This window comes from Salpingoeca rosetta (genome assembly GCF_000188695.1).
Source record: "Salpingoeca rosetta unplaced genomic scaffold supercont1.12, whole genome shotgun sequence".
Taxonomy (NCBI): Eukaryota; class Choanoflagellata; order Craspedida; family Salpingoecidae; genus Salpingoeca; species Salpingoeca rosetta.
In genome coordinates this window covers 1386549-1398940 of record NW_004754922.1, presented here as the reverse complement: position 1 = coordinate 1398940, position 12392 = coordinate 1386549, and the positions used below count along the sequence as shown (strand labels likewise).

Below are 12392 nucleotides of genomic sequence, written 5' to 3'. Positions count from 1 at the left end.
ACAACTAACTACACACACACACACACACACACACACACACACACACAGACACACACAGACACACACATACACATGTGACACCCTCGTCCATCACCATCCTGGCATGGCTCACGGCTGCATCGTAATCAGCGGACCTGTGCACGATCTTCGCTGCTGCGAGATACGCCATGCCCTCCGCCACGTCGCTCGCCATCTTCACAAGCTGCTGCGTACTCAGCGCAGACGGCTTCCCTTTCTGTGAACGCGTGTGTGGGCGTGTGGGTATGCATATGTGTACGTGCATGTGCGTGCTCAAGGGTGCATGAGAATGACGCATTCCTCAGCGTCACGGCCGTGTCGTTACCAACAGCAGCATAAGCAGCAACAGAAGCAACAGAAGCAGCATCAAAAGCAACAGCAGCATAAGCAGCAACAGCAGCATCAAAAGCAACAGCAGCGGCGACACCTTTGGGCGGTTGTGGCGGAGAACTTCCTTGAGATCGCCACGCGACATGAACTCCATGATCCTGGTGTACCAGGAGACAAGAGACAATTGACAGCAGGTGACGGCAGGAGGGCGGTAAGGGGAGGCAGGAGGGGGGTGGGTGGTGCACACACATTTACACACACACACACAAGTTAGCACACACAGACGCAGACAGACACAGACACACAGACACACAGGCACACAGACACAGACACAGACACACAGACACACAGACAGACAGACAGACAGACAGACAGACACACACACACACACACATGGTGCTCCATGCGACGTACATGTACATGGGCTTGCGCTTGGTGCAGACGCCGAGGAGGCGAACAATCTGGTGCGGCCCGTCGATGTTCTGCATGATGCCGGCCTCCTGCAGGAACTCCTGCTCAACTTTCGACCCTTTCGACGTCAGCGTCTGGAGTGCGCGACAGCGGCGAGTGGTGGGTGGCGAGTGGTGTGTTGTGTGTGGTATGTGCGCATGCAAGTGTGTACGTGGGTTGATACGTGCGATGAAGGTCAAATGTGTGTGTATGTGAGTTTATGTGTGCATGTCCAAGTGCACGTGCCCGGTGCGATGTGCAGCGTCAACAGGAGACACGACGTCAAGTGTGTGCATCCTACACGTCAGAAGACTGCAGGCCGTCTCACCTTGACAGCAACCCGCGTCTTCTTTTCGCCTTTGAGGATGCCGTGCGCAACTCCAACGTACACCTGCAGCATGCAGAGGGGAGAGAAGGGAGGGCAGTCGCGCATGCACATGGATGACTATTGTTATTACTTCACCGCACGACAGCGAAAGTCAGCGCCCTTCAGAGGTGGTGGCACCACACGCACACGCACGCGCACGTAGGCACGCGCACCTTGCCAAAGTTGCCGGAACCAACGGGCTTCAAGTTCTTGAGCTTCTTTGGATCAAACTCCCATGGCCCTGCACGCTCCACCTATGCATGGCACATGTAAAAAAACGCGTGGGCTGAGTGCATGAATGGCAAGCCGAAAAGAAAAGCATGTACACGGGTGCAGGTACAGACAGACACGCATACATCCACAACCACAAACACGCAGGGACGAGAGTGGTCGCCTTACGTGCTGGTTTTGCATGTCCTGTGGGAGCGCCTTTTTGATGTCTTGCAGCGTCCATGCCGAGCCAGAGCGGCCCACTGTGCCGTATTGGGGGAGCCGAGCACAGAGGCTGACGTGAGGGGAGCGAACGAGCACAGGCACACAGAGGGAGAGAGACACACACACACACATACACACGCACACAAACGCACACAAACACACACACACACACACACACACACACACCCTTTGCTTTGCCGCGCTTCCTGCGCGACTGTGCGCGAACGGACTCGCGTGCGGCCCTGGCCAGCCCACTGAGACGCGTGTCGGACTGCGTGGAGGAAAGCATCATGCACAGACAGCCAAGCAAGAAAGGAGACAAGGAAGCAATGAGAGGAGGCGGAACGATCAGCGCAGTGTGGGTGGACGCGTGAAAATAAATGGGAGCCCTGCTCTCGCTTTTCCACAGTACTGTCTCGCCAACACCGCTCACATCACTGCTCGTGCAGTGCGGGTGAAAGCAGTGCACGAGCACACCATTGTTGTTGCTGTTGTTGCTCGTTGTAGGTCAACAGACTCAACCCTTCGTTCATCCACCATCAACCCAACACAACCAGGCACCAGGCACAAGAGCAAGCAAGAAGGACTTCTTGCCATGTCTGCGTTTGCTTCTTTCTTTTCTTTGCCTGCCAGGAATGTACATTTCTGTGTGTCGCCTGTCGCACATCGTGTGTGTGTGTGTGTGTGTGTGTGTGTGTGTGTGTGTGTGTGTGTGTGTGTGTGTGTGTGTGTGTGTGTGTGTGTGTGTGTGTGTGTGTGTGTGTGTGTGTGTGTGTGTGTGTGTGTTGATGATGATGATGATGATGATGATGATGATGAAGATGATGAAGACCACACAAGGGTTGGCACAGAGCATGCCACGAAGGACAACACTGAGAACGACGACACAAAGGTTGACACAGAGGATGTTGCTCACACGAACATCTTCTGCAAACGTGCGTGTGTGCTGTGTACTACGAACAAACAGCAAAACAAACTCACAGGCCAAGGAAGCGCGCTGTTGAAATAACGTCAAGTCACACTTCCACATCATATCAACGCCCCATTACAATCATATCAACACCCACTCCTCCTCGTCCTCCTCCAACCCCCCCCCATCCTGTCCAACGCATGTGTGCAGCACATGACACCCTGCTGAGTGCGCCCATTGTTCCATTGTTCTTGTTGGTGCTGGCAACTGAGAGAGAGAGAGAGAGGTACAGACACGGTTCCCCGCCAAATCACATCACTTGGTGCTCTGCCCGGTCCATTGTGATTGCATCTCTGACACTGCCGCTCTTGCCACCGCCTTTCCCGCCTGCTCCGTCACCGTGTCCATCCAGCCAACACCAGTCTGGCCCTCCTGTGTGTTGTATATTTGTGTTGTGAGAGGGAGGGGGGGGTTACACAGATGAGCAACGCGTGAAGGACGAGGAGAGCGAGCTTTCATATTCACACACACACATAATATACATGTATACACGTTCACGCAAACACCCACATTCACACAATACACACTTGCGCACCTTGACTTCCTCCGTGCTCCCAATGAGACTTTCTTCGTCGTCTGCAATCCCTTCTTGCAGTTGCATTTGCACGGCATTGCGAACACGCTGCAGCCGCACGCACACACACACACATGGGTACAAGCACTCAAGGGTGAGAAGAGCAACGTTTGTGCACGCATGCAATGACGTCAAACCACGACCAAAACATGAGGCAAAGAGTACACTTGCCAACAGTTGCACAGTTCTACACTGCACACACACACACACACACACACACACACACGTACAGGAGGGCCGAGCCAGTCCATGAAGTACAGGAATCCCGTGCCAAAGGTGAGCAGGCCCGCAAGAATCGAAGACACCCCAAGGCAGAAGAACATAAACACACACAACCTGCAGCAGCGTGTTGTGTGTGTGAGCGCGTGAGTATTTAAAACACGACGAAGCAAGCAAACCAAGTAACTTCAACAAACCTAGCAGCAAACAGTCACATCATTGCTGTAGGCACTCTTCTCTTCCCCCCTCCCCCATGAACACAAAACCACATACTGTTGGTCAACGTACAGCATGTAGGCGAGGGCTCTGTATCCTGAAGGGACTTTCTCCGCCCGTGTTGTCCAAGGTTTTGCAAAATCGATGCACTGGCAGATGACCGGCACCTCCAGCACGCCAACAACAAACGAGCAGCACAGCATGTAGATGCCAACCACCCAGCATATGGCGCTAAGCGAGATGATGGTCAGGATGCCACCAATCATCAGCACTGCGGCACCAGCGAGAGAGGGAGAGCGAGTGGGGACATGTGTATGTATATGTGTGTATGTGTGCGTATGTGTGTGTGTGTGTGTGAGGGGAGAGGTAGAGAGAAAGAGGCAACACAAGCACACCCGGTTGCAAGAGGTGCATACACATCTCCACATCCATTCACGCATCCGCACACACATGCACACACACACACACACACAAGCACACACACACACACAAGCACACACACACACACATACACACAAGCACACACACACACGCACCGAGTGTTGCAAACACGCCACAGATGCGGGCGGCAAGCCGCCAGCCGCATAGCGACTCGATCATCCCAGCCATGATGGCGTCCGCAGTCTCCTTGTGTCGGTCAGAGGGTCAGAGGGTCAGCACAGGGAGCTCACACCTTGCGCTTCACTCGTTGGTGGTGGTTCGTGTGGTGCAGTTAGTTGGTGCAGTTGGTGCAGTTGGTGCAGTTGGTGAGTCAGCGGAGAAGCAAGAAGTGAGACTCGTTCGTTATTTCAGGCACCACCACTGAATTCAGTCAACAGAAACTGAATTCAGTTTCAGAGCGGTTGGCGTGTGTCGAATTTTCGCCACTCCATTCTCCTTTTTCGCAAGGGCGGCAACAGTTCGAAAACGAACAACAACACGTTCACATTGTCACACACACCACCACCCGCCACGCATCATCATGGCACCACGGCGATCGACGAGGCTGAAGAAGGGAGGGGGAGGAGGAGGAGGGGGAGAAAAGCAAGGGCAGCGGTCGCGTGGCGAGGAGAATGAGGAAGGAAAGAGGTCACGCACACGGCACTCGCACGAAAGCGACATGAGTTGTGACCATGATGATGGTGATCACGCGGGTGACTGCAAGCAAGTGCAGACACGAACACGACAAAGCAGAAGAACAACGAGGCGGCAGCAGCAAAACGCGCCAGAACAGCAGCAACAACAAGAACAAGCAGCAGCGACAACATCCTCCAAAACACGCACAGCGACACGCTCATCAACACGTCATGTGACTCAAAACGTCACCGACTCTGAGGACGGGGATGAGGAGGAACTGGAGCAACCACGGCGGAAGACCCGGTCTAGAACGCGCGCCACCACCACCACAACAACAACAACAACAGCGACAAAGCCATCGACAACACACACGAAAGCGCAGACCCGCCAACAGCGGCGTCGCAAGGCGAACCGCAGTGATGATGACCAACATGACACGAGTGAGGAAGAGGCACGGCGAAACATAAGGGCGTCCGCACAACACCGCAGCACTGTGTCATCGTCGCCGGCATCTTCATCTTCCGCCGTGTTTGAATTTGATGACGACAGCTCGCAAACTGAGCAGGATGATACGCGCCAATCATCAGCGGCAACGCTTTCGTCGTCGTCACCACTTGTGGCGCCCAGCATCCGGCCAGCGTCGCGGCGAAGGCAGCATCAGCAACGACAACAACAAGAACGCCGGCCGTCGTCAGCACGTGCGGCACAGTTGAGCGGAAAGCCCGCCAAAACGACACCGCGAGGCAGCGGGGCCTTTGATGCGGTACGCACTCCACGTGTTCACGTCACCAGCACGCCAAGCGCCTCTGGTGTGGCTCCAAGCCACAGCCTCACCTCCATCCTCAGCTCTTCCCTTCGCAAGTCGGCCTCAAAGGTGCAGAAGGCAACACGTGCACACGTGTGTGTGTGTGTGTGTGTGTGTGTGTGCGACTGTGTGCGACTGTGTGTGAGTAAGTGTGTGAGTAGATGTGAGAGTGTGCGGGTAGATGTGAGAGTGTGTGGGTAGATGTGCGCGTGTGTGTATGCTTATGTTGTGTGCTTGTGAAAAGCGTGTGTGTGTGCATGCTCGAGGAGACCTGGTATGCAGTTCGTTCTGCTCACATGCGATTGCGAATGTGGTTTGTACTTTTGCTCCTGTCGTGATGCCACCACCAGTCAAAGCTCAACGTGTCGTGGAGTCCAAACCTGGCAACGCACTCAACACCATCTGCTCGCCGCTTTTCCCGCCAAGTGCCGAGTACGTGGTGCCAGTCGTTGATACGAAGCGTGATGATGGATATTCACATCAAACAAACACGCTGGAGCTGCCAACGTCCCTCACAATATGCACACACGCGCTATGCAGCGACCATCCATCTCACCTACTTTGCCTTCTCACTTCGCCCACTCCACATGCTCCTCTTCATCTGCAGATGTGTCGTCCCTGCACGCGTCTGCGGTTGGCGCTGCCTCGTTATCATCATCATCATCGTCATTGTCATCGTCGCGGCCGCCATCGCGTGACGTCGTCCAGTCCAGCATCCTGTCGGGCCTCACCCCCGTCAAGCACCCGCACCTCCATGCCATCATCAACAGCACCCAGCACCACGTACGTGCATGAATGTGTGTGTGTGTGTGTGTGTGTGTGTGTGTGTGTGTGTGTGTGTGTGTGTGTGTATGTGTGTGTGTGTGTGTGTGTGTGCGTGCGTGCGTACGTGTGTGTGTATGTGTGTGTGCTGGATGTGTACTCCTTTCCCCTTGCTGTTGCTTTCTCGCTCGTTTGTGCGTATATGTTTGTTTGGTGCAATCCCCCTTGTGTCCGATGACACAGACCCTTCTGTGCTCCCGTTCCCTGTGTGTGTGTGTGTGTGTGTGTGTGTGTGTGTGTGTGTGTGTGTGTGTGTGTGTGTGTGTGTTCTCTCCTCTTTCCGTGCAGACATCATCGCCTTTATCGTCGTCACCCTCGCTCAGCGCCCGTCTCTCAGGTACCCCCAATGACACAATGCTGCCTCCTTCAGCACACGCACATTCGAGCTCACGAGCTCACGAATGTGTGTGTGTGTGTGTGTGTGTGTGTGTGTGTGTGTGTGTGTGTGGACATACGCATAAGTGAGCAAACTTGTGCTAACCCAAGAGCACACGTACACACACACCCACGCACACGCGCGCGCGCGCGCACACACACACACACACACACACACACACACACACACACACACACTTTCGCGTGCGCGCGGTAGATGACGCGTCGTTGGGCGATTCCTTCGCAGAGGACTTTGAGCATTCGTTTGACGTCGACCGCACCAGACCCGATGACAATGACGACCGTGACGACCGTGACCGTGACGAGCACGTGTACAGTGGCGATGAGTATTCGTTTGACGACAGCCAAGCGCCGGCACACGAGCAGCGTCACCATCATCGCCGCCAGCATCGCCAGCATCGCCGGGGTGCCAAGTCGCGTCGAGTTGCGGCACTGAGGGAGCGGAGCACCAACACGCCGTCGCCGCCATCATCATCGCCAGCAGCGAAGACGCGAGCACAGGCATCACGCGGTCACGGTCGTCGTGGTGGTCGTCGTGGTCACCACCGTGATGACGACAGTCAATCGCTGGGCACGTATGCGCTCGAGTTGCCGGCCAAGCGTGGAAAGCGGGCGAGCAGGGCACCGCCATCGCCGTCAACAGCAACAGCATCGACGGTGCCGGGGAGCAAGACGGGGAAAGGAGGGCGAGGGAAGACGCAGAAGCAGCAGCGCGCTGAGGAGCGAGCGGCGTGGCGACAGCGACGGGAGGAGGAGTTGAGGAAGAAGAGGGAGATGTTCGCTGCACTCGACGACTTTGAACTCGAGGTCATGTAGTCGGTTGGTGGTGGTGTTGTTGGGTGTTGGTGTTGTTGCTGGGTGTTGGTGGTGTTGTTGGTGGGTGTTGGTGGTGTTGTTGGTGTTGTTGGTGTTGGTTTGTTTCGTTTCGTGAGGTGGGTAGCAAGTGTTTGTTGTTGGGCGCCGCTGTTGGTTCTGTTTTGTTGGGTTGTGTGTTGGTTGCTTGCTACACCTTTCGCGTTTTATCACCACCACCAGCACCACCACCACCAGCACTTTTGATCTCGACTTTTGTTCCTTTCTCTCCGTTGTGGCTTCTCGTCCACACGCACATCTCCTCCCACACCTCCGCCTTTTTTGAACACACAACATGTGAGGACCACATTTTGTTGTTCTGATTCTGTTACATTTTGCCCTCCTGTTGTAGAAAGCACAAATCCCATGTTCATCGCACCTGCTTGCCCCCCGCTGCCATGTGTTTGCCACAGGTGTGTGAAGTGTGTGCCTTCACGCCAACATGGCACGAATGCATGCACGCACATTCTTACACATGAAGTTGTATTACATTACGTAAGAACGGTTTGTTTACCCTGTTGACAACTCAGCAAATGAAGCGCCAGCAAGCAGCGAGGCTCAATCATACCATTACATCAGACAAAACATAAAACACAGAATGCACATGCACACCTTTCTTGATAAGAGACACAGACAGACAGACAGACAGACAGACAGACAGACAGACAGACAGAGACACAGACAGACAGACAGACAGATAGATACAGACACACAGAAACACACAGACACAGACACAGACAGACAGACAGACAGATAGGTACAGACACACAGAAACACACAGACACAGACACAGACAGACAGACAGACAGACAGACAGACACACACACACCTCAGGTGCACGCGGGCGCCCACTGCTGCTTGATGTTCTGTAGGGACGCCTGTGCTTCCTGCGACTGCTCTTCGCTCAACCCAACAGCGGCCATCACCCGCGCAATGTCCAGAATCGCATCAATACCACCGCCAGCGACGCTGCTGCTAGCGACGGCGTCGCGCGGGGGTGGTTGTGTTGGGATCTTCCCAAACGTAAACGCGCGGCTTTGAAACGCATCTGCATCTGCAGCGTCCACGTGTTCTGAAAACGCGCGACCGCCTGTGGCCGTTAGCGCATCGCCAGCAGGACCCCCGCCAACACGCTTTGCACCAGGCACCCGCTGCTGCTGCTGCTGCTGCTGCTGCTGCTGCTGCTGCTGCTGTTGCCTTTGAAACATCGATGACGACGATGATGATGACGATGACGAAAACCGCTGCTGTTGACCGAAGAGCCCAGCAGCCTTGCTGCCTGGCGCTGCAGACTGTTTCCCGAACAGCGACTGCCCCGCAGGCGGCTGTGTAGCTGATGTTTGGCCAAACGTTGTCTTGGTGGCCATCTGCGTTTGGCCAAACGACACGCCACCACCGCCACTACTCTGAATCTGCCCTTGTGGTTTCTGTCCAAACAGACTGGATCCCTTGGATTGCGGCTGTTGCTGTTGACCAAACAGCCCACCTGCGGCTGCCGGTTTCTGCCCAAACAAAGCACTCCCTTTGGACTGTGGCTGCTGCTGCTGCTGCTGTTGCTGTTGGAACAAGCTGCCGCCTCCACTTGGCTTTTGGCCAAAGAGACTCGATCCTTTCGACGTTTGTGGCTGTTGTCCAAATGTCGGCTTTCCTTGCTGTGCTTGCCCAAACATACTTTGCTGCTGAGTTCCTTGTTTGCCAAACATACTTCCTTGCTGCTGAGTTCCTTGTTTGCCAAACATGCTGCCTTGCTGCTGTGTTCCTGCCTTCCCAAACAGACCACCACCGCCGCCGCCACCGCCTTGTGGCTGTGTCGTTTGCTTTCCAAACATGCTGCCTTGTGGCTGTGTCGTTTGCTTTCCAAACATGCTGCCTTGCTGTTGTGTCCCTGGCTTGCCAAACATACTTCCTTGCTGCTGTGTTCCTGCCTTCCCAAACAGACCACCTCCACCACCACCGCCACCACCGCCTTGCTGCCCAAACATGCCCTGTGGTTTCTGCGCGCCACCGGCCCCGCTTGCACCAAACAAGGAGCCACCAGCCCGCTGTTGTTGCTGTTGCTGGCCGAACCCTGGCTGCGTTGTACCACCCATCTTCCCAAACAAGGACCCGCCTTTCGACTGCCCCGGCTGCCCCGCCTGTCCACCGAACAGCGAGGACGGCCGCGCCTGCTGCTGTTGTGCGCCGCCGCCAAACATCCCCGTTTGCTGGGGCGCACCGCCACCTTGGCGAAACAGGGACTGGCCCATCTGCGCTTGCTGCTGGCCAAACATTGCCTGTTGGCGCTGTCCACCACCACCGCCACCGCCAAACAGCGATCCCTGCTGCGCGGGTCGTTGCGCGCCACCACCACCAAACAGCGACATGACAGGCAGGTTGTTGTTCGCGCTGGATGCTTTTTTCGCCGGCTGTTGCTGCTGGTGGATTTGGAAGAGTGGTGGAAGATGTGAATGATTTTCCGCGAAACGGCAACGGCGATGAACGACATGGCACACCAAGCACATCACCAAGCACATCATCAAGCAAGGGCGTGTGCGCTGCGTGTCGCAGAGGCACTGGCGCAGCTTGGATACGGGGCCAATACCAGTGGTCGGAGTGGGCTTGGCGAGGAACACATCACGGCACAGCATGTCTTTGACGAAGCAGAGACACACTGGGACTCGCTTCTCAGGTCTGTGCATGGAAGGGAGAAGGTTTCGTTGCAGTGTAGGTGACACGTGGGTGACATGCCACCTCTTCAGTTGTGTCATACCCGCAGTGAATGTTCACGCAGCACTGCATTCCATTCCAGGTGGATCTTCAACGCTGCTGGCCTGAGTGTCGATAGCGCGTCAGGTGAGCGAAGACCACGCAGAGTGCTGTGTGGTGTGACAAAGGGGGTGTTTTGTTCCCTGTTTTGCGTGCACTTTCTTCCGCGCATCATTGCCTGGCACACCATGCAATGACGATGATGTTGCGGTGCGCGGTGGCGTTTGACTTCGCTGCAGACTACGTAGACACGTGCGTACTGCTGGGTTTGTGCAGCCGGGAAGCAGCAACAAAGTCACTGCCATCATTTGACGGCTTCAAGGCATCGCCCACCTCATCGACGCTAATGCAGCGCATGCAGTTCTTGGACGACCTCACTGCGATTGCTGTTGTCCTGCGGTGAGACGCTCAGCACTGGGATGGGTGCTGACAGCATCATCTTGCCGCCTCCTGCTGCTTCTGCGTGTGATATTGTTGTCACGGCTGCTGCCACGACTGCTGCCGCTGCTGTTGCGCTCATGTGACGCTGTTACTTGCATGAACAGCGAGGACACCAACGACGTCAGCGACACGTGGCAGCAGGATGCAGCGTTGCTCGAGCAGCTTTCGCGTGAGGAGGATCTGGACCGAGTAAGTCGTTGTTGTGTGTGTGTGTGTGTGTTCGTGTGTGCGTGATTGTGCGTGATTGTGTGTTTGTGTGTGTGTGCGGATGCGCAGATGTGTGTGCGTGATTGTGTGTGTATGTGCGAATGTGTGTATGCGCGGACATATACGTGTGTGTGTGTGTGTGTGTGTGTGTGTGTGTGATTGAGTGAGTGCTCGCGCGCCCACTTGCTTTAGAGCGCTCACGTGTCTGCTGCTCTGCCTCGATCGCACCCGCCCAGTTGTTTCCGGAAACATGTCAGCTTTTCCCTGCAGACTTTCCCATGGACGACTCCCAAACGTACTGGCCATGCATGATGCAATTTTGCTGGAATGAAAGTACACTTTGAGTTTCATATCCTTGGTTCTTGGCAGAGCACATACGTGGGTTGTGCTCACTCGCTCCACATCCACATACACACACACACACACACACACACACGCTCACACACAAATGCGCAAACACACACACACACACCCTATCTGTGCAGGGCGCAGGAAGCGCTGCGTGCGTTGAAGAGAGAAAACGACAGTTTGGAGACGCAATTGGCGGAAATCCAGCAGCAGCTCACCGCAATTCACGCCGGCAGACGACACAAGGTGAGCAGGTGGTGGTCCCACCACTTCTCAACGGTCGTCTGCGTGTTCTTGTTCTCTTTCTTCATTTTGTCCTGCAACCGCGTTGACATGATACTGGCTTGGCACCAACTCACGCCTTGCCATCACCTCCATGAATTGCATTGAAGATGATTGATGACTCTGCACTGCACACAAAACTTCGCCAGCTCGACGTGTCTCTCAGAACTCTTTCCCAGGTGGTGATGATGCATTGTGTGTGTGTGCGTGTGTGCGTGCGTGTGTGCGTGTGCGTGTGTGTGCGTGTGCGTGCGTGTGTGTGTGTGCTTGCTCGTGCGGAGAGCTGCCTGCTTCAGGCCTTGTTCATCCTGCAAACACATGGTTACACACTCACACACATCAGCACAGGCAACATTTGCCAAGTTCGACTCACATCTCATTGTGCGCTGCTTTCACATTGCAGGTGGCGGAGAACTTCCAATTCACGTACAGCGATTACATCAGCACTCGTCCAAACAGGTGCGCCACCACCTGCTGTGTCTGATTACACACCCACACACACACACATACACACACACACACACACTTGTTTCAGAAATCAATCACTTCTGCTTGTTGCTCTATTGTGCAGGGTGCCTGAGAACACGGACTTGGTGTCATCGCTGGACACCGTGTCAACAGCAGCGCTGGCCCTCTCAAACGTGAGCGCATCTCGGGGAATGATGGTGATGCTTGGCCGCACCATGGTGTTGCATTGCACTGGTTTCCGTTCTCCTTTCCTTCCTTCCATCTCATCCACACACACACACACACACACACACACACACACACACACACACACACACACACACACACACACACACACACACACACACACACACACACACACACACACACACACACACACACACACACACAC

The 12392-nt window shown here is 55.1% G+C and overlaps 5 protein-coding genes across 5 annotated transcripts in view; 2 read left to right on the top strand and 3 right to left on the bottom strand.

Moving 5' to 3' along the window:
* The window catches only part of PTSG_05383 (TK protein kinase), a 5694-nt gene extending 3467 nt beyond the window's left edge, over window positions 1–2227 (bottom strand). The window contains exons 1-8 of the mRNA XM_004993894.1: window positions 2195–2227; window positions 1787–1871; window positions 1565–1638; window positions 1339–1419; window positions 1127–1189; window positions 763–893; window positions 446–506; window positions 135–235 (exon numbers count right to left, since the gene is read on the bottom strand). Of these exons, the coding sequence (XP_004993951.1) occupies window positions 135–235; window positions 446–506; window positions 763–893; window positions 1127–1189; window positions 1339–1419; window positions 1565–1638; window positions 1787–1871; window positions 2195–2197 (599 nt within the window). The 5' untranslated portion in view covers window positions 2198–2227. The remainder of the gene's footprint in view (window positions 1–134; window positions 236–445; window positions 507–762; window positions 894–1126; window positions 1190–1338; window positions 1420–1564; window positions 1639–1786; window positions 1872–2194) is intronic.
* A 309-nt stretch (window positions 2228–2536) lies between these two features.
* On the bottom strand, window positions 2537–4326 carry PTSG_05382 (uncharacterized protein). Its single transcript, XM_004993893.1, has 5 exons — window positions 4116–4326; window positions 3652–3850; window positions 3375–3480; window positions 3106–3192; window positions 2537–2942 (listed from the first exon to the last, which is right to left on the bottom strand). Exons 1-5 carry the CDS (start codon window positions 4186–4188, stop codon window positions 2826–2828), a joined length of 582 nt encoding a protein of 193 aa, XP_004993950.1. The 5' UTR covers window positions 4189–4326; the 3' UTR covers window positions 2537–2825.
* A 154-nt stretch (window positions 4327–4480) lies between these two features.
* PTSG_05381 (uncharacterized protein) lies at window positions 4481–8112 on the top strand. The gene is made up of 5 exons (XM_004993892.1): window positions 4481–5509; window positions 5791–5872; window positions 6048–6223; window positions 6551–6599; window positions 6855–8112. The coding sequence occupies exons 1-5, from the start codon at window positions 4541–4543 to the stop codon at window positions 7472–7474; spliced, it is 1896 nt and encodes a 631-aa protein (XP_004993949.1). The 5' UTR covers window positions 4481–4540; the 3' UTR covers window positions 7475–8112.
* Window positions 8113–8271: 159 nt separating this feature from the next.
* Window positions 8272–9873, bottom strand: PTSG_05380 (uncharacterized protein; the record flags this gene model as incomplete). The annotated part of the gene is made up of 1 exon (XM_004993891.1): window positions 8272–9873. One exon carries the CDS (start codon window positions 9871–9873, stop codon window positions 8341–8343), a length of 1533 nt encoding a protein of 510 aa, XP_004993948.1. The 3' UTR covers window positions 8272–8340.
* Window positions 9874–9971: 98 nt separating this feature from the next.
* PTSG_05379 (uncharacterized protein) overlaps window positions 9972–12392 on the top strand; it is a 3021-nt gene continuing 600 nt past the window's right edge. The window contains exons 1-9 of the mRNA XM_004993890.1: window positions 9972–10178; window positions 10299–10342; window positions 10495–10654; window positions 10801–10885; window positions 11140–11198; window positions 11389–11497; window positions 11644–11712; window positions 11937–11992; window positions 12105–12174. Coding sequence (XP_004993947.1) covers window positions 9985–10178; window positions 10299–10342; window positions 10495–10654; window positions 10801–10885; window positions 11140–11198; window positions 11389–11497; window positions 11644–11712; window positions 11937–11992; window positions 12105–12174 — 846 coding nt within the window. The 5' untranslated portion in view covers window positions 9972–9984. The remainder of the gene's footprint in view (window positions 10179–10298; window positions 10343–10494; window positions 10655–10800; window positions 10886–11139; window positions 11199–11388; window positions 11498–11643; window positions 11713–11936; window positions 11993–12104; window positions 12175–12392) is intronic.

What these genes read in the sequence shown, in the direction of transcription:
- PTSG_05382 (XM_004993893.1), bottom strand. Translation starts at nt 4,188, where the DNA reads ATGGCTGGGATGATCGAGTCGCTATGCGGCTGGCGGCTTGCCGCCCGC. An exon ending in TGGCGTGTTTGCAACACTCG is followed by an intron (nt 3,851 to 4,115) that starts GTGCGTGTGTGT and finishes CTGGTGCCGCAG; the next exon opens with TGCTGATGATTGGTGGCATC. An exon ending in GGAGCACGGAGGAAGTCAAG is followed by an intron (nt 2,943 to 3,105) that starts GTGCGCAAGTGT and finishes TACAACACACAG; the next exon opens with GAGGGCCAGACTGGTGTTGG.
- PTSG_05381 (XM_004993892.1), top strand. Translation starts at nt 4,541, where the DNA reads ATGGCACCACGGCGATCGACGAGGCTGAAGAAGGGAGGGGGAGGAGGA. An exon ending in TTCGCAAGTCGGCCTCAAAG is followed by an intron (nt 5,510 to 5,790) that starts GTGCAGAAGGCA and finishes TGCCACCACCAG; the next exon opens with TCAAAGCTCAACGTGTCGTG. An exon ending in CTTTTCCCGCCAAGTGCCGA is followed by an intron (nt 5,873 to 6,047) that starts GTACGTGGTGCC and finishes CTTCATCTGCAG; the next exon opens with ATGTGTCGTCCCTGCACGCG.